General features: G+C 40.5%; 1 protein-coding gene across 2 annotated transcripts in view; it reads right to left on the reverse strand.

The window, feature by feature from the left end:
- GSAP (gamma-secretase activating protein) overlaps positions 1 to 23,748 on the reverse strand; it is a 48,147-nt gene extending 24,399 nt beyond the window's left edge. For both annotated transcript variants that reach the window (XM_061366372.1, XM_061366371.1), the window contains exons 1-13: positions 23,604 to 23,748; positions 20,122 to 20,195; positions 14,283 to 14,339; positions 13,506 to 13,575; positions 13,078 to 13,134; positions 12,904 to 12,992; positions 12,435 to 12,504; positions 11,568 to 11,617; positions 10,155 to 10,259; positions 9,158 to 9,217; positions 8,425 to 8,468; positions 6,748 to 6,833; positions 1,509 to 1,586 (exon numbers count right to left, since the gene is read on the reverse strand). In XM_061366372.1, the coding sequence (XP_061222356.1) occupies positions 1,509 to 1,586; positions 6,748 to 6,833; positions 8,425 to 8,468; positions 9,158 to 9,217; positions 10,155 to 10,259; positions 11,568 to 11,617; positions 12,435 to 12,504; positions 12,904 to 12,992; positions 13,078 to 13,134; positions 13,506 to 13,575; positions 14,283 to 14,339; positions 20,122 to 20,195; positions 23,604 to 23,688 (925 nt within the window). In that variant the 5' untranslated portion in view covers positions 23,689 to 23,748. The remainder of the gene's footprint in view (positions 1 to 1,508; positions 1,587 to 6,747; positions 6,834 to 8,424; positions 8,469 to 9,157; positions 9,218 to 10,154; positions 10,260 to 11,567; positions 11,618 to 12,434; positions 12,505 to 12,903; positions 12,993 to 13,077; positions 13,135 to 13,505; positions 13,576 to 14,282; positions 14,340 to 20,121; positions 20,196 to 23,603) is intronic.
- Between the last annotated feature and the right edge of the window lie 1,203 nt (positions 23,749 to 24,951).

Consider the following 24,951-nt stretch of genomic DNA (forward strand, 5'->3'; position numbering starts at 1 on the left):
AGAGCATGAGCCATGGATGAGCCACTCATCCGGGGCTTTGATTCCTGACCCTAGCAGAGAGATGCTTTAGCTATGCTACAGAAAAAGAAGTTAAAAAATGAGACCTCCAAGACCAACAGCAACACTACAGATTAAAGGGCATCTAAACCAAATAGGTTTTCATACAAAATAACGACTGAAGCTTGCTTGCAATGAGTCAGTATGCCCATGATCACCACCCTGTCCCTTGCCAATGCAAACACATGCAAGCTAACACCAGCACTGCAGATTACAACCACAGCATCATGACATTTGTGTCTGTGCTACATCAAGTAACTGCTGTAACAGGGGGCGGAAAGCTTCCTTCTGAGCTTACAGATCCTGCAGCACAGACTGAACTCTTTATATGTCTCCAAAATGTGGCTTATGGACCTCATATATCGCTGCTTCTGTGGGTCATCTCAGGACCAATCATAAAATTCTCTCATAGGACTGATGAATCTTATATGAATCCACAAACAGCTCTGTACCAAACAACACCATTCCATGAGGGTCATTTCAGATACAGCTGGTCAATGTCACCATATTTATCTTCAATTTCTTCCTGGTAAAGACAGGGATGTACAAGGGCCATGGCTGGCTCCAAGCAGTGCAATCACCTTCCAGCTACACATCAAGTACATGTGGGGAAATCAGCCCTTCACAGCAGTACAAGGAAGAGTGCTGCCACACCCGGAAGGGACTTTGCCAATTTGTTAATGCCTTCAAGAACACACAAATGCAGTTCATCTGATCCCACAACCTTCCAGCAGCAAAGCAATGTGTTAGTGCAGCCCTGACACATGGAAAGGTTCCTGGCATAAGAAAGCAAACACTCAAAGTAGAATGCTGTTCACTTGAACGTGGTTACTCCATAACAGCAGCTTCTCAACTGAGAAATAATTTGCCTCTCTCCTCCATGTAAAAAACGAGAAAGATTAATACTAAGTTTTATTCTGATCAGAAGAGAACAATGCTCTTTATTCTTTTCAATAAGAAAAAAAGTCTTAAAATCAAGAGCTAGAGCACCACTTACATAGCAGCTATTCTTATAGTCAGTGGGTGTTGCACCTCTTGCTGTGAAAATAACATGTTGAACTGGAAATCTAAATAGACATCTAAGCTAAGAGCTGTTGGCTCTATTTCCCATACAAATGGCTTATGGCATATGTGCAACACACCTGCAAGCTCCCACAGATTTCTCTAATGTTTGTGTTCAGCTTGCCAGAAAGCCTGGCTGGAAATAAGGGACCAAATTAATAGCCACTGACAGGGCCACTGGTTTGAAGCTACTTGTTCAGCATCAGGCAGGAATTGTACAGCAGGAGAGTCAGCTTTGCAGCTAAAGGCTGCTGCTGTCTCTAAACACCAGCCACAGTAGGTTATTGTCTGCAGATTTTGGTAGTTATTTGTTTTGCAAGGGATTCTGAGAGTCTTTCAGCAAATCAACATTCTCTAAAATAAAGCAAAACTTAACAAGTTAAGCTTACCTTTATGCAAGAAGTATATGGAGTATGTTATTTCATCTGGAGTATCAGAGGCCAGGCTGCAACACACACACAAGCCTCCTAAAAAGACAAAAAATGAAAAGAAAATTGACTTGTCACCCTAACCCAGACATCTTCACACTGCACAAAGCTCCAGCATGATGTTTTCAAATTAGAAACTAAAAATAATCTCTCAAAAAAGGTAAAGATTACAGACATACATATCTCTAACCGCTGTCTAGGTAGTGAACACAAGAGAGAGCAGAGGCAGCAATACAGCACAAGGGAAACCTGGTTTCTGACATGAGCAGTTCTTCTCTTTAGATGTACATTTTTAGCCCTTCCCCGTATAAAACATGCTTGCAGCCAGCAAACTGATCAAGCCTTTCTCTTCACAGACTGCCTCAATCTTTCTGAATATTTTCTATTCAGGGACTGTCAAATATGCACAGAGCATAGTAAAACAGTTTGTTTGCTTTCTAAGTAATTTCATATGGGCAGCAGCATGATATACTACTAGAACTTTCTCACACTAAAAATGATAGTCACTTCTCCCCTTTCCATGCCAGAGAGCCATTAATTCCTTCTTTAGGAGAAAGCCAGTCCCTGACACCAACTTGTTTAAGCCAAGTTACCCTGTGCAGGAATGCTTCCATCTCCCAGACTAATTCTAAACCAGACTGGTGCTGTTTTGACTCCACTGAATGGTAGCCTTCCCTCCATCCCTTAGAAAAACTTTAATCCACTTACTCCAGTGCTCTGGAAACTCGCTTTGGCATTACTGTTAGAAATGGCTTCCAAACCACATTACCCCAATGCAGTTGGGAAACCTGGGCCACAACAATGACCATTCACCTTTTACCCTTATTGGAAGTTCTTCACTTAAAAGAAAAAAAAAAAAAAGGAGGTAATACTAATAGAGATAAGTACAGAAAGTTTATGTATACAAGGTATACAGAAAAAGGGCACAGAGTGGAAAAAGTACAAGTATAAAAAAAGCACAGCTACCAAGATATTTTACTTGGTTACACTTCAGACCACAAGGCTGTACCACGGCTGAGGCACTTCACATGGCTGGAGAAGGTAAATACTTTTTGAGATGCATTTTTTTTTCCTGCTTATTCTTAGCGGGTTGAATACTGTTTGATACAGTTTTGCTTGGATATTTGAGTCATTCAGACAACAGACAGGGCATTTTGCCAGACCACTTGGCATCTTTCAGAGCATGCATAATTTTTAAAGTAGCAGCATCAGGACTCATGAGGAAGACTGGAAAAGCTCCAGCAACTCACAATGCTGTTTTATTATCAACAGCTCCCTTTCAACACTGCAGATTTCTTTCTTGTGTGCTGGAGCCTAGTGTATACAGTGTCCTGTAAATTGTGCAACATGCAAGTGAGTCTGTTCAGACTGAAGTGTCAGCGAGTGATAGATGCAAGCTGATCAGAAAAACAGTGTCTATAGGGGACTAACAGGACATGCACCTTTCAACTCCAGAACACTGGCTCAAATGTCAACAAACTTCGCTACAAACACCACAAAATATCAAACATTAACACAGATAGAAACATGACAGTCTCGGATCAGCAAGTGTCCAAGCAACGCTGTATCTGGCACAGTTTTGGCAACCCCAGGACAGCAGCCAGAGACTGAGAATATAAAGCAAATTCCCTTTCTATCCTTACCAGTGCGCTCTGCAAATTAGAGCTGGGTTGTGATAATGCTGAGAAAGCTTCTTATCTTATTGCACCTGTAAAGTAGGTGTTTCCTACAAAGGCAGAACCAGATCTTTTGCACTATCCATTTCAAAATCATTTGCAAACAGTACGAGCTATACCTAAATGTCACAAGGTGAGAAGACTAACATGAAAATATATTTGGATGTACTCTGATCTTTTCAGAAATAAAAAGGGCAAAAAAGATCTCAACCACAGCAAACTAAAAAGAAAAGGAAACATTTAAAAGCCTTTCTACTCACACAAGATAACAGAGGGTTACAAGTAACAATACAGTCAGCAGAACTAGGTAAACAATAGTTACAACTCTGCCAGTTGATAAATACACATCATCTCACTGAAATTTCCTATGAAGACAGGAAGTTTTCCCCAGGAAACTTTAACTTCAAATTCCTCATTTCTGTTCATGAAGAAGACATACGGCTGTACCAACATCTCAACATGGCAGTACAGCATCTTGTCTAGTTGTACTGGCTTCAGAGTGAGTTGCCTCACCTAACTGCAGCCCACCAAACATCTCTCATTTGGCTCCTATACAGTGAAGAAAATATGAATGAAGAAATATGGATAGAAGCAACCATCCCCTGGAGATGCCTATATCTCTCTATAGTCCATATGCTTAAAGTTCAGGCAGGTAAAGTTAGGTAATGATAGTACAGGGTTTATGTCATTTTGCTGCCTGCATTTCTTCGCAATACTGGACAAATTAAACTGAAAAGCATTTCTAAAGCACTAAAAGAAAACATAACAGCCCAGTGTTGTTTAAATAACCACAGAATTCTGGACAAAGTTAATTCTGAGACTAGGAATTCTTCATCTCAGCTCATCTAGAAGCACATAGGGGGGTTTATCTGGAGACATTTTGTCCATGCCGAGTGTAAAGAACAGGGCTACTTTTCTTCTACTGCGGAAGTCTGAGAAAGGAAGAGTGATTTCATTCAGAGTTCAGACTGGCAGTAACCAGTAACAGTTCTATTAAATGGGAAATTGCATGGAATATTCCATTTTGAAGTTATGCCAATTATTCTTTGCCAGAGATGTCCAAATGGTACAAATAGGGAAATCAGCATTAATATTTGAAGCATGCTAGCAGTTCCACAGAAGGCATCATCTGCACCCTAAAGAGCCTGCAGTTCAGTTTTGTAAATCACCACAAACAAGAGCACAAAAGGGAACTTCAGTGTGATTACCCACAGTGTCCTTCATCAACCAGTTCCAGTCTCACACCAAAACCATTTGCTCCAAACTGTTAATTACTCAAAATTGGTTATGCAAAGTAATCCTCAGTTTCAAACAACATTTAATGAAAAGCCACATACAATAATCTCATTTATTAAGTGTAATTGTCAAATTATGTGTTTTACATTAAACACAATGAAAAATGCATGTGAAAGGTTCCACACAGAAATTAAATGCTGCATTACCACATGGAAAAGAACATTCTACTTCAGGGTAACCAAACAAAAGTCCTGTTGGAGTAAGACTGGATTTCATCCTAAACTAAAAGGTGGTGATTCAGTCCAAACAAACCCTAAGGGAGGACAGGTTTAAACTGAAACATATATATACAAATCAATAACATTTTCCATTACTGGACAGGCTGTTTGTATAAGAAATAATCTGTCTTGCCAATAGATAAAAAGTAGCCTAATCTACATTTGGTAGATAGAAACTTGGCTTTCTCTTATTTCTAATTCCTTCCCTCTAATCTTTGTAAGCATGCAGTCTGTCTTGGTAAGAAAAAAATCAGTGTAAGGAAACTGTGCACTAATGGTCATTTCAACACAACAGCCAAATACGTCAGCTATTTCCCTGCATGCATACATCATGCCTTAAGAAGTGAGAGGTAAAGCCGCTTCTGCAACACGTCGCGTCCCTACACAACTCTGTAGATTAGTCAACGGTTAATCAAATACCATTTCTGCTTGGTGGTATGGTCTAATTTAGAAGCTGAAAATGCAGACATCTGTGGTGAACAGATGCCTCGAGACCAGTTTTTAATCAAAAAAGCTCATGGCATGCATTAGGATGCAGGAAAACCCTTAAATCCTAAAGGATTAAGGCATGTTTTAGATTTAAGTTTAAGTAATCATATATACACTAAATCCTTAAGTATCACATACGAGGTTTAGTATCATATACGTGGACCTAAATATAACAGCAGTATGAATCTCTTCGAATATGTACAGCATGTGCTCTGTTTACATGTGTCCACTCTGTACAGACACCAGTCCTAGCCAAAACCTTCCCTGAATTTACTTTCTAACAGATTTTTGGTCAGTTTTAACATTAAATTGCTCTAATGTAATTCGCGACCATGGCTTGGTACCACCTGCGCTCTGAAACTAGCCGAAAATGCTAGAGCGTGCTTAGACTCCGATATTTCACCATATGAGTGCATGATACCAGCTCTTTGAAGCTGGGTTACCAGATAATTTCTGCGTGACTGTTTTATTGTTAGTGTTAATATATAAACCCCTTGGTACTGTTCAGCTCATATTGGAATGTAGCTTTCAGAGAGAAAAAAAAAACTTCCAGAGAGTAAAAAAAAAAACAACAGTGCACAGTTGCCTTCTCTCTCACAGTTTCCTGTCAAATATAGTCTAAAGCAATACAAATTGATGAGAAAAATACAAAACAAACACAAAAAATATAAAAATAATAAAAAACCACAAAAATAATAAAAAAATACAAAAAGAATACAAAAATTCAGCTGATCAGAGACTGAACATGAGCTGGCTTCAGTGTGCGCTTGCAGCCCAGACAGCCAACCATATCCTGGGCTGCATCAAAAGGAGTGTGACCAGCAGGTCAAAGGAGGTGATCCTGCCCCTCTGCTCTGCTCTCGTGAGACCTCACTTGGAGTATTGTGTGCAGTTCTGGTGTCCTCAACATAAAAGGACATGGAACTGTTGGAACAAGTCCAGAGGAGGGCCACGAGAATGATCAGGGGACTGGAGCACCTTCTGTATGAAGATCGGCTGAGAAAGTTGGGGCTGTTCAGCCTGGAGAAGAGAAGGGTGCGTGGAGACCTCATAGCAGCCTTCCGGTATCTGAAGGGGGCCCATAGGGAGGCTGGGGAGGGACTCTTCACTAGGGACTGTTGTGATAGGACAAGAGGTAATGTGTTCAAACTTGAACAGGGAAGTTTAGGTTGGATATAAGGAAGAAGTTCTTTACTGTGGGGGTGGTGCAGCACTGGAATGGGTTGCTCAAGGAAGCTGTGAATGCTCCATCCCTGGCAGTGTTCAAGGCCAGGTTGGACAGAGCCTTGGGTGACATGGTTTAGTGTGAGGTGTCCCTGCCCATTGCAGGGGGGTTGGAACTAGATGTTCTTAAGGTCCTTTCCAACCCTAACTATTCTATGATTCTATGAAATTTCACACTCACACAAAAAACAACACAAAAAATACAAACACATATAATGCCTTACAAAGAAATTTAGTAACCATTTACGATTAAACTGTATAATTACTAGTGTCGATATACTTGTATTTATTCATTACCTGCTTTACTTGTAAAAACCTGAAGATTCAAAGATTTAGATGCAACATCTTGATCTTCACAGTAATCATATCCAAAATTCACAAGCCTAAAACCAAATAAAGATCACTAAATAAATCTGTTTTTTATCCACAGAGATTCATCACAACATAATGATCATGAGCACAGTCACTATGTAATCAAAACATACAAATTAAATTACAATCAAATGTTCTCTAATTCAAGTTACATTGGGCTTAAACCGATCTATCCAATACTGCTAGAAATGAGAATCCCAAGCCTGCAGACTGCTATCAGAAACCAACAATTCTGCTTACATCTGCAAACTTGATATTCACTTAACTACAGAATTGTCCAACTGTTTCTATACTTTGAAGTGAAAGCAAGCTCTGATCAAGTGCTTGAAATCCAAACATTCATCACACCTGAGAAGCCAAGGGTTCTGCAGCCTAACTCTATCATTCTTAGATCTGTAAAGCTATATTTCAATCTGCAGTTAGGTACAATAATTGCAGCGGAAATACTCAAAAATGAAAGCAAGAAAATCGCACATGGAACTTTTTATACCAACACATTCTTTTTCAGCCTCATGCTGCCTGTGCTTTAATGGTTTTACATATCTTTAAAATCTACAAATTCTATTTCTGCCATACAGAACACGCAATAAAAGACTGTAGTCAGTCTGCTGTGGCTTGTTTGTTTGTTTGGGCTTTTTCCAGAAAGGATTTTGATCTGGTTGGGATTTTCCCCCGGGTCATCTGCAATAATTTTGAAAGAAATAGAAATAAAAATAAAAAAGAATTATGGCTTTGAAGCTTTTAGAAGAGTTGGATTTTTTCAGTACTAACAGCAAGAGGATGCCCAGTTCTTTTAGGGCAACTTGCAAGTGCAGTAACACCACACCGAGCCTTCTGCGTATCACTGAGACATCCTGAGGGCCACAGTTTGGAGAAGATGTAACTCAACTACCTTCAGTTATTGATATTTGACCTAGTAGCTTTAGCTTCTCATTTCAAGGAGAAACAGGCCTTTTTAGAATGTAAATTAAACTGACTAAAGATAGATGAGTATGAGATGAATTACAGCTGAGAATCAGACCATCCTGACTAGGCTTTCCTCAGTTAAAAGGGAGCCTTAAGGAGACAAGCTCAGATGCAGTTACATGCACAGCAGACACACAGAATCTTAGCCTTTGAAAGTACAGGCTGGCTGGAAATAGCATGGTGGAGCAGGAAAGAGTACAGGCAGTGTCACAAAGGCTACTGGAGCTACTGGTCTGGTTAACTGCCCACTAAAACATGTAACAGCAATTAAAAAGGAAGAGTTTCCCTTGACAGGATTTTTGACATCACCACTACAACATGCCCAAGATTAAAACAAATTAATTTAAATAGGGCCAGAATACTCAGAGGGTTTAACTTATAGCTAGCTTTCTAATAAATAATATTTAGAAATGGCACCAAAAAGCAGTTGAGGATTACATTTCATTTACAGTTCACCACGATGAAAATAAGAGGAACTGGGGATTCAGACGCAGTGGTTGCATTATTGTTATGCTCAAGTACCCTGTAGGCAACTGGAAACAAAAATACTGTGGTTGGGACAAATTTTACTTTGATTTGTAAAACATCACCTGGTCCATTAAAAAGAAAGGAAAACAAAACATTCAAAAAACTTACTTTAATCGTGTATCATTTACAGATATATCCAGGTGCGATTCCAGCTGTTAACCAAAAATGAAAACAAACCTGTTTAGTGAGGTCAGTACACTATGATAAGCTATGATCCGTTTTTCAGACCAGTTAAATGTGTCAAACGCACATTTCACGAGATTAAACACTTTAACCAAGTTTATTTTCCTCCTCTAATCCTTACAATCACCCCAACAACAATAAAATAGATTCTTAAAAAAATAATGAGATAATTTAACTTAATTTCAGCCACTGGGACAAAAACAATCTGGTAACAATGACATGTTCAACAGCTGTATATTTTATGTTCTGTTGTCTGTATTTTGGCCACAGCAAATTCTCCTATCTTGCTTAAAACTGACACAAAATCAGTACATAGTGTCTCTGTCTCGTACATTTGATAACCCAGTTTTTCACACTCAAGTAAGAGAATAGTATGTCATGAATACCACCTACTTTTAGGTCAGTATCTGTGATTCCACTGAAGTTACCTTCCCGTGGCACAACCTGAATCTGACTGAATAAATTCTTGAAAAGAATATAATGAAAAAAGAACCCAAACACTCAAATAAAAAACTGAAAAGCAAAACACTGAAAAAAAAAAAGTTTTCCCTTGCATAAGCTCCAATAATAAAAGACACTGAAAGAGACCCTGTATTGGTGCCAGAGACACATAATTACATCCCACTCAAAACCACTGTATAAAATACTCATGACTTACTATTGAGTTAAAGTTTTCATCAGGATAAAACTGGACACATTTTAAAGTACTCTTTGATTCCTGGAATTAAAAGGATATGTATTGTAACTGATCAAATAGGAAGCATATCACATAGACTGAAAAGTGACTGGATACTCCACATCATTCTCCACTCTCAACCTGCTTTGCTAACAGATATGCAGAAGTTAGGGGACAAAATACAACTTTAAAAACCACATATAACCCCCAACAATAGCACTAAGACATGCTTCCTTCCTGTCTCAGATCATTATCTGCCTATCATCTATAATTGCGTGGGCTCTCACTTGAAAGAACCGTATTACATGTCTTTCACACATGCACACACACTCTAGAAGGCTGAAAAATAATATGTTTACCATACAGCAAAATGAACTGTATCTTACTTTGGCTAGTTCAGAAAGGGTATCTCAGAAACAAAACCAGGAATATGTTTTTCCATCACAGTTCACTTCCTGTTATTTCCTAATACTCATATTTTTTAGTGGCTAAGAGGAGTTAAGAAAAATCAATTTTTATTTAAGTAAAATGCATCAATTGCAAATAGTCCCTCAGACAAAACAAAACAAAACAATAGAGTTTCAGCATTTCTAGCCAAGAGCCTGCCCTCATTTGGTCACTCAGTAAGTTGTGTGTACAACATAATTTCTAGATGTGAATTCTCTAGAACACAGGCATTATACTCATGACAATTCTCGATAGATTTAAATCCTTTTGAACAAAAGGCCTTTCTAAAGTCAAAAAACCTAAGAAACCTACCCTTTTTTACATAAAAATCACTAAGACCACCAGTCTGCTTGCAATTTACTATGCACAAACAGCAGTTAAGGTAAGTCTGGCTTTTGCTTTAGGTTGAGGCAGGAAGAAGACATACAACTATAATGAAAACCAAACTTACATTATTATTAGTGCACACACTCAAAACTTTACTGTCATAAGACAGCCAAAGCCAAAACTACTAGAATGACTTTCATCTCACCTTTGGAACCACGTAGAAGAGCCTTTGCTCCATCATATCCCATTGTGCCCAAATGAGATCATCTGCAACTCTGGCTCTTGGAAGCTGACCTGAGTTTTGAATCACCTAAAGGAAAAGAAAGAACATTAGAAGTCATTAAATAAGATTCTCTGACAATTACACACAGTCTGTGCTTTAAAGAGAAAAGCAATTACAGGAGAGATGTAAATAATAAGGTGCTTGTATCAAATATTCCTCTTTTAGCTGCACAAAGTCCACTCTCGTTGTTTGCAAGGTGCTCAGTTTAAAGAGACCAGAAGCAGTTTTCATGGTACACCTACTACCAAGTACTTTCTCTGAAATTTCTTTGCTTGTAAGAAATTCACCACTTAAGCTGCTCAAAGCGAACAAAGAAAAGCAAAGAAAACTTAGGTATGCTTCACCATAGAGAAACAGAGAGGAGTTAAATATCACACTCAGCTCAGAACCAGCCACATTAACTACTGAAGGAAGATGCGTTAGCTCCAAAAGGATTTCTGTTCAAAGTCTCAGCCACATGATGGAGAGTACAGGCACCAGGGAAAGGCCTAGAACTGTAGAAAACCATTGGGATTGTATAAAGGCACTCTTGAAAGATGTAGGGAGACTTCCTGCCAACCAAACAATTCTGTTTGTTAGAAGGACATCAGATTCATCTGTTATTTCTGATGATGCTCTTAGTCTTCACTACTGTAGTGTAGCAGATAAAACCCATCTGCAATTAAAAGCAATGATAAACTTTGACTTCAAAGTGACTGAAAATCAGTCCTTAACATTTTCCTTCCAAGCTTACATTTGCCTCGATAAGGCAAAACATGGGCTTGCATGACACAATTCTTTACTATAATAAATGTTTATTAATAACAAATCTTCTAAACAAAACATCCACGATCTGTTGAAGAAAAATTCTTATTTAAAAGAGGAAAAAGATGAGGGGGAAAAAGTGATCGGAATATTCGCAGTACTTGAAGCATACCTAAGTTTTAGGTCTTTTGTTTGTTTACTTGTTTTTTTAAATGAATCCTTCACTGGGACACACAGACACTCAAAAGGCTAAGTTTGGAAGGTGACTGCAAATATGTTAAATGGTTTTAAAACATGAATTTATTTAATTATTAAAAACATATTTACTTAATATTTACTCCCAATTTCTATCATACAGACATATTCAACAACAAATAAATATGTAATTTTCCACACAGATTACAGAGTTTGCAAGTTTCTCAATAGGCTTTGTGATTAGCTTCTTAAGTTGGTATCTTATCAGTACTTTCTTTACTACATTTTGTGGTGCCCAAGTATAAAACTACACAAAACAGTCAGCTAAAATTACAGGTATTTAAATTTTCAATTAGAGCAAAAAAAACCCTCAGAGCCCCATATTTTAAGTCTTACCACTCTGTGTTCTTCTTCTGCAACTACACGAATCTCAAATTGCTCAATATCTTTAAAATACACACAAAAAGAAAGTCATTACAAACATACATTTTTATATGCTTTTATACAGCTTATTAAACACTCTCACCTCTTAGAATGCTATAAGAAAATATTAGAGCCAGGAAAGCTCAACTCAGCATAAGAGGAAATCTGTGATACATGAAGCCATGTGCCTATGCAAACACCTGGACTCTATTCCTTTCCTGAGCTGAGGGCGGCTTCAGCCACCTCGTGGAAAAAAATTCTATGCCATAAGTGAAGCACTGTCAGGAGGATGCTAACTGCAACATGCCAAACAAAGCTAAGGAGCACACACAGAAAGGCTACACAGGGCTGCATGCCTGTGCCCAACCCTGTTTCACTTCCTTTCCACCACACAGTCGTTTTCCAGGAAAAATTCCTGAAGTTATTGATCGTTTGTCTGTGTGAAGGGTGCAAAATTCACCCAGCAGATGTTCTAAGTGTTTCTGATACAGTTCACAGCACTATGTGAATGTATTTAGTAGGTGAACTCTGCCCACATAAGTCAAAGCAGTCACTATCTGCTCCAAATTTATAGACAGCTATAAATAGACAGTTCTTGTTTTTATTTTTAGAAATAAAGGTAACTGATGAATGAATGAAATAAGCAAATAACTGCGGTCAAAGCTGGCCATTCTGCTAACACTGAAACAAAAAATTCCATTATACAGTTATCTGCAATACCTACAATAGATCTCACCCTTTTTTCCTGTTCTTTTCCAAAAGTCTACCAAAAATGTAATCTATAATGAAGATCTTAAATAAAAGAATATGTATATACACACTATCAAAATATTAACTCACATTTATCTTCTGAAACTAGCAAGAGGCGACTTTCTGTAGGAGCATTTCTGCCTTCAACTGGGTAAAGAAACTAAACAGAAAGTTTAACAAACGTAAGTAAACAACCAGAGTACTTTAGAACATTAATCTAAAATGGTGGGGTTAGCTGGAAAGTTACGTATTTTTAAATTAAGACAGGCACACTAATGATATTTAATTAATAAAAATAGCTATTATTACAGACTAATAGTCACCAATGACTATAATTGCAAGCTTCATGGGACTGAAGAGAAATAAAAAAGTAGCTTTCATGTCAGAGAAATGCCCCACATCAAGCATTTTATGAAGTTTCTCACTTTTTTCATGCTACGAACACACTATCTCTGTAACAGTTGCAAGGTAAGGCGAGATATTTCTGCACTCCATCACTCTTTCCTCTCTAGAATAGTGGATTAAAAAGGTTTATATTTAGATTAGTTGAATAATTTACCTGTACTTGAACACAGCTATCCACAGCCTTTAGGACTCTCACATTATTAATGGGATGAATTTCAATTAGCAAGGCTAAATACTTGGATACTGCAAAAAGAACATGGTTTAGGTAACATTAATTTTTAGCAAAAGAATGCAGTATTTCAAACAGTATTGAAACAATCCACAGTACCTGACTGTAACAGCTGACTTACTCTTTCTTCCTCAGTATATTGACGGAAGCTGACCGCTAAGGAGAAGAAGACAAAACCCAAAAACATTCCACAGTGAGCTTGCACATTCGACATTAATCCTATCAAACATTCTTTGAGAGCAAGCAGCACATTTTTTTTTTTTTTACCAAAAGCATTTATATTAAAGGAACAGAAGCTCTTCTAGATGTAGGAAGCATATATAAAGAGGGGGAAGCGAACGACAATATCATTACAGCTGTGCCTTTGTTACCTACATTACCTAGCGATAGATCAACTGAAATGCACAGATAGCTGTAAGCAACATAAGGGACAAAACAGATTTAAGTAATTCTAGACCCAAATACATCATCCTACTAAACTAAAAGACAAAGCACGCAACAAAAATTATGATAAAACATTTATTTACCCAATAATGTCCTTTCATTGTTGACAGAACAACTGATGATGCGGAGATCCCTCTCAAACATATAGAGGTGCTATAAGGAAACATATAAATGCTAATAAATTAATTTTAAATCCATCTAATTACTTCTCCGTAGCAAAACACTGCTGACCAGTACATCAGTTTCATTTTTAAAGCAAATAATTTCATGGCCAGAAGAAACATATTTCAAGCCTCAATTGTATAATTTATTTTTTTTTCTCCTTCTTACTGGTTCTTTCGAGCTCTACGTTGCCACTAGAGCAGCACAGCAGACCTTTATGTAAACACAAAATTTCATCCATTTCATACTGTTATGGGGACACCTGCAACGGCACGTTATGATTCCAGCCACTGAATTGCAGTACATTCAGTTTTCTACATTCAATTTCATACAAGTTGTAGCAGCAACCAGACTGAGGTTTTCTTTCATAACAAACAAAACCCCCAAAATTTACTTTTAAGCATACATGTTCAGTATGAAGAGGAGTGGAAAGGGCTTGAACTGGTTGTTCAGAAGTAAAGGCTGCAGACATGTTGGTTTACTGTTCCCAAATCATTCAGATGTTCTGTAATGTTCTGCATAGTAATACTACTGAGCATCATTCATATACCATTCTGGTGTCTTTTCTGTTTCAAACAAGTATTCACTGTTTCAAATAAGCACATACTACTTAAGGATATAACATACTGTGCTGCAAGGCATCCAAATCTGAAATGCTACAGCACTTTGACCAGGGAAAATACTAGCAATGGTCTCACCTCATTTTGTTTAGTTTGAGGATCGTACAATCCGATGTGCGTATTTCTCTGATTTCCCTACAGATGAAAACAAATTAGCACTGGCAACGTAAATATATACAAAGTTAAACATTGATTTATTTTTTTCCTACCTCCCTCTCCTCTTCCCCCTGCCCCTTGACACGCATCCTCACACACGTCCCTGTCCTATAAACAGGGAGTTAATCACTTAATGCCAAGAGAGAGAGGCAAGAAACAAAGATTTTTTTTTTTTTTTCCTTTTAGAACTAAGACATAGTATAAAGCTGAAATGTAGCCAATCTGCAGCCCACGAGAGGCTGCATAACCCAAGTGCCTCCCTCTCACTTTGGTTCTAAACTGGGTTTAGTTATAGGCAGCAGAGCCAGGAGGAGAGATGTCTGTGCGAGAACAAAAGGGGATGCTATGGCCTCTGGAATGTTTAAGGCTGGTCTTACAAACCTCACCAGCTTGGTGGGTTGCTGCTCTGAAAGGGAGCACAGAAACATCAAAAGTCAAAAACACAGCTTCCAGCAATCTGGCTGCAGGCTGGAAAAGGATTTCAGCTCTGGCTTAGGAAATGATTGTTTGAAGGCTAAATATATTTCACAATTCAGATGACACCTTTAGCCTGCTGCTTTTGAAAAGAAGCATAATACAGATCCTTTCTAGCTGACTGATAACAACATACAATGATCTTGTTTGTGGCACTTCTAAGATTATATAAATCACAACTTTTCTTCTTGGTAATTTTTACCATGCTGTAAATAGTCAAAATTTATTTGACAAAAAGCTGCTTGGCAGCATATATTGTGCACCAATTGAAACTGAAGTCCATTAATGTACTGTAGGTATAGGCACTAAATTGCTGAATTGTTGAAATGCAACCCAGCCACACAGGCTTGTACTCAAACAGCAAGCATCATTGTTTTTAATGACAGCTTGTGGGGAGAGGGGAGAAGTCTGTGGTTATTTACAAAGTTATGGCATCTCGCTTTGTGAAGTTAAAACAAAAGCCTGAGTATTCTCTTCCTATGGGGTCTATTTCTGATTGTCTCATTATTGTTGTGGCACTGACAAAAGTCTTTGATTTCTGATTTAAACAAGGAAAACAAAATGTCTTTGTATTAAGACACGGGCTTCAGGCCTTCTAATTTAAGGTTAAGCAAGTGCTTTCACAAATAACCATTCTTTCCAAGTGTGTCTGAAACACTAACATCCTCCATACTTAGCCACTGAAAAATATACTTTGTAAGTAACAGGACTACATAAGTGCCCATATCTACACATAAGCTGAAACACTTGTTTTCATGTTTACTCTGAAGTTTCTCATACTGCCTTGCAAAACAGAACTGCTGACACTAGAATTCACTTCTGTTAAAAGTGTCTTCCTTTACGCCAACTATCAACCTCACAAAAGACAGACACTGTCAAAAGTACAGTATAATGTAACAATAAAATAAGCTTGAAAATAAAGCTCATTCTTCACCTTTCCCTGATTTCACACAGAATGCACTGGATTTTCTTCAACTTAGCAGACAATTGTTGCATTCTATTTGTATCTACCAGGCAACAAGCCAGGGCAGCTCCATTTAGTTTACATCCTTGATTCTGCTCTATCCTCACTGAGAATGTCACAGCTAAGTTTGCTGCTACAAAGCCAGCAGGAAAGCCTCACAGACATACAGCTGTGTCTCACAGAAGTGGTAGCTCATTAGTTAATCATTAAGGAGGAGAGAGAGAAAGAGATATTAAGCTGCCTTAACAACTCAGCAAGGTCTGTAGTTTGTTAGAAGCTATAATGACATTGTGATTTCACCAATAGAAGTTTAAGGAAACAGAAGGACCAACTGCAGACACAATAAACAGTCTATTTCGCTCAGGTAAGCCTTCCAGTGTGATGATGTATATTAGTAGAACAGAATAGTAAAACACAAAGAATACTTGCATTTTAGAATGTTTGTAAAAATTTAAAAGAAGTGTCAAACCGGAGCCTCAAACTACTCATCGACTAAGACGCACGCACCAAGATGTTTTTTTCTTCTATGTAAATATGAATAGATACTCCTCTTAAAAGGTTTGCAGTAAACCCCAAAACCACAGAACTATACCCATATGCTGCCAATAGACTGTTTCAGAAAAGGAAACATTTGGATTGAATCCTTATTAAGTCAGTAGTAAAGTGTAAAAAGAGAGAGACACACAATACTTCCAGCCTTTGTGTAGCATTCTACCCTTAAGAGGGAAGAGGGTTGGGTAGGGGGAAAATCAGTCCTGCTTTAAGGTACCACAGTCCTAAGGTGTGACTGCAGATGACACAGACATAACTAAGTTAACAAAAGTATAGACATCAGGGAAGACCCAGGGTTAGCAGCTCAGGACCCAGCCCGGTCAGAACACTGAGCGAGTGCTACACAGCCACAGCCTGGGCCATCACATGTGTTCCTACCAATATACAAGCCACCTCGACTAACATGAGCTTTGGCACTGACATACTCACATATTCTTATCATGAATGTAGACACGTGTGGATGCACTGACTTCCACTGACATCAACAGCACCTTAGGGGGTACAAACACTTCCAGCTGATGAGCAGAATTTTTACTGACCCAACAAAGAAATGTGTACAGCCACAACTTCTTTCTGGGAGAAACATCATATATTTAATGCAATACCACTTTAAGATACATTTGTTTGTGAGAAAACTCCTGTAAGCATCTTCCAGTTTTCCCATTAACAACTGTAAAAAACACTTCTAGTAGAAGCAAACAAAATACGGCTGCATCTTTCCAAATAGAGGAATAAAGAGATGCTGGTTCTTCAGCAGCTGACTCACCCAAGAGAAAATGATCAGGCTATGTCCTAGTAAGAGAACAGGAAAAGCAGCAACAGCAGGATCTCCTTCCTCTTTCACCATCACATTTAAGACGTGAAAACTGCAAGCACAGCTGTGCAATTTGCTAGTTTCAGTTATCAGACTCTGTATCACAGTATGTTAGAGATTGGAAGGGACCTCAAAAGATCATCTAGTCCAATCCCCCTGCCGGAGCAGGAACACCTAAATAAGGTTACACAGGAACGTGTCCAGGCGGGTTTTGAATGTCTCCAGAGAAGGGGACTCCACGACCTCCCTGGGCAGCCTGTTCCAGTGTTCCGTCACCCTCACTGAGATGTTTCTTCTCAAGTTTAAGTGGAACCTCTTGTGTTCCAGTCTGTACCCATTGCCCCTTGTCCTATCATTGTTTGCCACTGAGAAGAGCCTGGCTCCATCCTCACAACCCTCCCCCTTTATATATTTATATACACTAATAAGGTCACCCCTCAATCTCCTCTTCCCCAAACTATAGAGACCCAGCTCCCTCATAAGGGAGATGTTCCATTCCCTTAATCATCTTAGTTGCCCTGCGCTGGACTCTCTCCAGCAGGTCCCTGTCCTTCTTAAACTGAGGGGCCCAGAACTGGACACAATATTCCAGATGAGGTCTCACCAGGGCTGAGTAGAGGGGAAGGAGGACCTCTCTCGACCTACTAACCACCCCCCTTCTAATACACCCCAGGATGCCATTGGCCTTCTTGGCTACAAGGGCACAGTGTCGGCTCATGGTCACCCTGTTGTCCACCAGGACCCCCACGTCCCTCTCCCCTACACTGCTCTCTAACAGGTCGTTCCCCAATCTATACTGGAACCTGGGGTTGTTCCTGCCCAGATGCAGGACTCTACACTTTCCCTTGTTATATTTCATCAAGTTATTCCCTGACCAACCCTCCAGCCTGTCCAGGTCTCGCTGGATGGCAGCACAGCCTTCTGGCGTGTCAGCCACTCCTCCCAGCTTAGTGTCATCAGCAAACTTGCTGATAGTACACTCAATTCCCTCATCTAAATCACTGATGAATATATTAAATAATACTGGTCCCAGTACCGACCCTTGAGGCACTCCACTAGATACAGGCCTCCAACTAGACTCCGCCCCATAGACTATAACTCTCTGGCTTCTCTCCTTCAGCCAGTTCACAGTCCACCTCACTACCCGATCATCCAGACCACACTTCCTCAATTTAGCTGCGAGGATGCTGTGGGAGACTGTGTCAAACGCTTTGCTGAAGTCAAGGTAGACCACATCCACCGCTCTGCCATCATCCATCCATCGTGTTATTTCCTCATAAAAGGCTACAAGATTGGTCAAGCATGACTTCCCCTTGGTGAAGCCATGTTGACTGCTCCTCATAACCCTCTTATCCTTGATATGCCTTAAGATGGCACCAAGGATAAGGTGTTCCATTACTTTCCCAGGAATGGAGGTGAGGCTAACCGGTCTATAGTTACCCGGGTAACTGTCATTCAGCCATTCCTACCACACAGGCTGCAGAGGTCACTTTATTCCCAAAATTAGAAAAGAGAAACTACACAGAACTTCTTCTGTGTCTTCCTATGCAGCCTTTACCCCTAGGTTCAGTGAACTAAGCCTAGGTGTTGAAATGCTCCTGAGAGTCACTGGCTTATTCAGTCAATAGAGTCCAGTGGATATTGGCACCTCCTACACCCCACACACCTCTTCCCAAAGTACAGGCTACAACTAGCGATTTCTCTAAACTCTACCAACTGTTTTGACCAGATCCCCACTGAATACAATGGGAGCTTAAACACCTAGCTCAAAGGCAGACCTCTAGCTGTGTGAACCCTGAGCTACAACTCCTGCCTTGTGCCAGTTGCAAGAGACTGAACAGCATACAAGGCAGTTGGAATTCGCTGTCAGAAGTCCAAAAAAGTTGAGATTCCACAGACACTAGAAAGCAGCAACATCACACATACAAAGCACCAAATCTCCTGTTGGTTAGATGGCTTATTTACTTTCATTAAGTCTTTCTACAGTTCTGAGCAACGAAAAAAATATTTTGACACATTCTTTAGTGTTGTTTTTATGGTTACTGTTGTCTTGTAGAGACTCCCCTCCCTCTGCCTGTACTAAAGGAAACATCCACCCACAGTTAAAGTATATGATACCCCGATGAAGGCCTCACCTCTTCCCTTAACCCTAAGGAAGCTGAAGAGTTTTAGCATTGTTGAGCTGGAGGGGAACGAGAGGCAGCCTTATCCTACTGGAGTCTGCTACCTCCGACCTGTACTCTTCAGGAACCAAGATCTTCCAAAATCCAGATGGGTCTACCAATTTCTCCAAGTTGCACAGACTTATCTCATCAAAGGGAAACCTTCGCAAGCCATTTAAAAATCACTTGGAATTGAAACTACAGGCATTTCAACCTAAAGCTATACATATGCCACAGAGAGCAGGATCCTGTGTTAAAAAGCAGAGCTCTGGATACTTCAAGACACCAAATAAACAATGGTTACTTCAGACTACTTGCAATAAATTGCTGCAGATTAATCTTAGAGTAACAAAGAAGCAAAGGCAGAAGCAGAATTAATGTTAGCTAAATGGCATCTTAACATACATATTGGTAGGAGGAAACATATTTAACTAAAGAAGTGCCAAGGAATTTAATAGTCAGACTTCCCTGAGAAATTCTGAGGATGAAAGAATGTGCTGCTTATGAAGAGTTTATCTGTTAAAGAAATCACATTTCATTCAGGGTGAGACTCTGGCCCCCAAAAATATCAACAGCAGAACCCCTATGGACTTAATGAGATAAACTCTTTACTCTCCATTTCATTATTCTTAACCTTTGTCTGAAGTGGAGATGTGCATTTTACCATTGCCTAACCCCTCAATTGCAATTAGTTGAGTTTTCGTGTTCTAACCCTCACAAGGAGCCAATTAGGCATAGATACACATACAGAGTTATTATCTGCTATATTTCCATTAATTTCTGAGACAGACTTACCTTCCAGGTATAAATAATTTTTCCATTTCTTTCAACATTTACAATGTAGAGTGCTGATGAATTCTCAGAAGTGTCTGAAATAATAAGAATCAAAAGGCATAGAATTTTCACTTGAGCTGCTTGACCTAAGCACACTTTAAGCAAAGATATATTTTTAAATATATTTTTCATAGAATCATAGAATAGTTAGGGCTGGAAAGGACTTTAAGATCATCAAGTTCCAACCCCCTGCCATGGGCAGGGACACCTCACACTAAGCCATATCACCCAAGGCCTCGTCCAACCTGGTCTTGAACTCTGCCAATTTTTACATTTAAGTATTTATTTGTACATGCCAAAATTACTCCCTTCTGGAAAAAGAGAATATTTCTTATACCATGATTTAAATCTGATCAACTTCAATACAAAATAGTTAGGGGGTTTCAAAACACATAGGAAAGAACCGTGAACTCCTAACTCTTCATTATACCTGTCACTCTAACGGTCACTACCCTTTGTGATGCTTTTTCCGTATCTTCCATTTACAGGAGGATAAAAAAGTCCTAGGTATTCATTTATACACAGTGCGCAGTTCAAACAGTGAAGCTGCCCTCCAATCCTCAGAATACTGCAAGGAGATAGAACTAGCCCAAGTAAAGTGTCACTCCCACCTGCCCCTTCAGCATCCCAAAAGAATGCCTGGAAACAAACTACATCTTCACAGATTAGTTCTACAACCGTAACACCTCCAAAAAAAACCCAAAAGCCAAGAATCACAAGATTAAACACCATATATATATGTATATAAATAGATGGAACATATCTACAGGTACAAGAGAATTAAGCAATGCAGGTCAGGAGATATGATGTGGGGCATGAATTAAAGAGTAGAGTTAAAAGGGAAACCCATGAATAGGAAGCTAAGATGGACACAGAAAGAGAAAAGCACATCTGAAGAAAGCAGCACAAAATAAAAACACAAGAAAAAATGATAAATTATCATACTCAAGCTTTCCTGATGCTGCTTTTCTCTTTTCTAATCTCTGCAGCCACTTAAAATGTGTTCACCTCAGATGGCTAAAAGTGTCACTAAAAGTGGAAGTTTTGCCCTTAATAAGGCACAACTGGTCCTAGTTTTAAGATAAAGGTAGCCTGCATTTCAGTAAGCATCAGCAAAAACAATTCTCCATAACTCTCGGCACATACTTAAGTTCAACACTATTTACTTTGCAGTAATCACAACGCATTGACAGAAAGAAGACACATGAAACTTAGTTTCACAAACCTGATATTATAATCTAGCTTGTACAGCTTCCAGTGATAAGAAAAAAGCTTTTTTGCAAATACTACCAGAAGGAAATAAATTCTATATTTTGCTGTGAGAGGACAACAAAAATCCTTAGTGCACATTTAACAACGCACCAAGTGTACACTTAACGAGGCATCACTGGTTTCAGATCACTCAAAATACACTACAAAGTAGGGCTAGCTGGTGATGACTGAGAAAGGCTCAGATAACCGTATGCTCAGCTCTTCTTTTAGTGTGAACTTCCCAGAATTTAACCACCACCTCAAACTTTCAAGATGAGTACCAGAGTCTCCACACTTCTCTCTCATACAGTACTTTCTCAGAAGATAATTTAGGCAGAGAACAAGGTCCACAAGACAGCTCTGTATCAATGAATTTCTCTATCACCTAATCCAAAGATCTTAAAGGTGTTGAAAAAGTTCTGTATCAGAAGTTGATACAGCTCATGTCATTGAACATTGTCAGTGAGAATAGGGAGCCAAAGAAGAAATAGCAATCGCCTCTGCCCTTGGAAAGTCTTGCAGTAAAACTGCACACAGAATTACAACTTCTTTCTCATTCCCACAGGTGAGACCAGCTGATGAAGGGCTGCAGAAGAACCAACCCAACCTGTCTGCCCAGCAAACAACTCTTATCAACATACTCAGAAGAAGGCAGGGTTTGATTTCCTGAAAGCCATTACATGCAGCTCATACAAAAATAAGTGGAATAAAGAGAACAAGGCTGGTTCATTTCACTTGCCGCTCCCTTCTCTTCATCAGAGTTGCTCCCAGCTCCCATGCCATTAGAAATTCCCATATGCTGTCAAGGGCTTTCAAGTCCTCAGGAAAGAGGATTATAAATAACATCTGACACCACTGACACAAAGTACCATAACTCCTGAAAATCACCTGCTCTCTGTGCACAGGTATTTCTTTAACATTTAAATGAAACTTTTCAAATTCCTACCTCCCACCTCCACATCCCCAATACAACAGCACTACACCAGAGGAATAAGTCAGTATACATCGACAAAAGTTGAAATGCAGTATAGCAATGCTGATATCTGATCAGATGCAGCTTCCAGAGTCGATTCTTCTGATTGTGCATTACAAGAGAAATTTACTGCACAAAGAGTTTGTATTACGTTTTAAGAAGCTGAGTACAACTGTCCCATTCCCAAACACAGGTCAACACCACTCTGAGACTATGTTAGAACAGATTTATAGGTTGACTCAAATGCATCACAGATGAACTGATAAATGTACAGGTTAACTGATAATGCATGGAGAATCTCAGAATTTTACCTCAAACCCCTTCAGTGCACTATTCAACAGCTTTCAGCAATCTAGTACACATGAAATAATTTTTTACAGCTTTTGTAACTGATGGCTTGGTAAATTATTTTATAAAAAAAAAAAACTGACACTTTCTGGTCGACCTTTACCAAATTTTTACTAATATTTGGTAACAGCCCCTCAACACGGGAGCAAGTTAAGCATTCTGAGTTAATTAAAAGCAACTAAAGGAGCAGAGGTTTCAAGTTCATCACACAGTGCATTGACATCTATTCCTACTAAAGCAATTAGCATTACAGTAGGGTTTTTTTAGGCTAAAAAAAAACCAGCTGCGCTGCAGATGAATGAGAACAAACACAAGCAAAAAGCCACAGAGCGACAAACGACAGTGGGGTCATCCCTTCTTTTTCGCAAACATGACATCAAGCCCCTGCTATGCGAACTATCACACGCTGTTGTGGCAGCTAACACTTTACCTAATTTTAACTAATGCTCATTTACCACATAGAAAAGAAGTGTTTGGAGGTTTTCTTTCCTGACAGAAAGGGGAGTCGTGTAGGAGGGAACAATGCTAAAAGTCTTTGAGGGGTGTGGGAACCCAAACGCGCGTGAAACAGCAGCAGACAGGAGCTGTGGGGTGCAGCTGACGTGCAGAAGCGCTCTCGGATGAGGGCAGCTCCGTGAAGACAATCGCACTTCCCCGCCTCAACTTCCCCCGGCCACCGGCGGGACTACCCCTAGCGCACACTCAGCCCCGGTGCCGGCACAGCTCGCTGAGCTGGAGACCGGCCGGGGGAAGGATGAGGGTGACAGCGGCCGCTTCCCTGCCCGCCTCCGCAGGGGGACACTCGGCCGCCGCTACTACCCCGAGCCCCGGCGGCCGGAAGCGGCGCGGCCCTCCCTGGGGAGCGCGTTACCTAGAGCGGCGGCCCAGCCCCTAGCCGCCAGCCAGGGGACCACATCCCTCTGCAGATCAAACTCGGCTACCAGGTGAAGCAGCATTCCTCCTTCCTCTCGCCCCGGCCCACAGGGCACGAAGGGGACCCGCCAGCCTAAAACGACCCTACTGACACCCCTCCGCACTATCTCTGCGGGACAGCCACCGCCACGGGCCTGCCCGCTCCGGCCGCCTCGGCGCCCATTGGGAGCGGCGGGTGTCACTCAGCTGCCGACGGCGCGGAGTGGCTGGGCGCGCTCCCCACTCCCTCCGGCCCCCTCAGCCAGGGGCGGGCGGACGCGCTGAGGGGTTCCGGCGGGGCAGGTCCAGCTCCGGGGCCTGGTGCTGTTCCGCTTCCTACCGGCGGTCGTCCCCGGAATCTCGCCACCGGCGCAGCGTGCGTGAGATGTTGGGGGGGGGCTTCAGGTGGACTCGAAAGGCATCGTTTGCCTGTTGGCGCCCGGGCTTCTCCCGAGGAATGCTGGAGGAAGGGGTGATGGTTTTCGAGGCCTCACTCACGGAGTGCGCAGAGTGCCTTAAAGAATTACCTGCGGGTGAGGTCTGTTGTCAAGCTTCAGCCCCTCGGTGTCTGCTGATGAGAAGGCCCCAGCTGTGAATGCTTCCATCCCTGGCAGTGTTCAAGGCCAGGTTGGACGAAGCCTTGGGTGGCATGGTTTAGTGTGAGGTGTCCCTGCCCATGGGGGGGGGGGGTGGAAGTAGATCATCTTAAGGTCCTTTCCAACCCTAATGATTCTATGTTCTGTGACATGCACGTTCCCCCTGGAAGTGCTGTGTGTTTTCAGGAATTCCAAGCAGCATTCCCATTTTCTGGTATTGTGCACTCTGAAATGTGGAATAGGTCGAGTCTTTCTGTGCAAACTGCTTTGGCAGAGTTTAGAATGTCCTCTCAGATTAGGCCTGACCTAATCCTGCTTTTAATCTGTCTACTAGCAAAGGAAATAAAGCTTAGTGTGATCTTAGGAAGTTTTGTGGTTGGTTGCTTGATTGGTTTGGGGTCTGGGTTTTTTTTTTACCTTTTGAAAACACTTGTCACACAGATAAGATGCTACTCCATGGCTATGTATAGCCTGCCTGTAATTACCATTTCCTTTCTGACATGTGCTGGCTGATGTCAGCCAGCTAAAAGTGGCATGAAAGTGGAGATGCTGCAAGCTAGACGTACACCAAGTACAGAACAGCTTGAGCCTGCTCTAAAAGGTGATCCGGTACCAAGTTTTTTCCCTGTTATTGCTAAGCTTTGGAGCTATATAAAGATGAGATGAGAATCAGGTACGTCTGCAAAGTGCCGATGAAAGGCAAGTCAGTAA

Source organism: Neopsephotus bourkii, unplaced genomic scaffold (genome assembly GCF_033783945.1).
Source record: "Neopsephotus bourkii isolate Nb327-2 ecotype Australia unplaced genomic scaffold, CSIRO-AGI_Nbou_v1 NB_1328, whole genome shotgun sequence".
NCBI lineage: Eukaryota > Metazoa > Chordata > Aves > Psittaciformes > Psittacidae > Neopsephotus > Neopsephotus bourkii.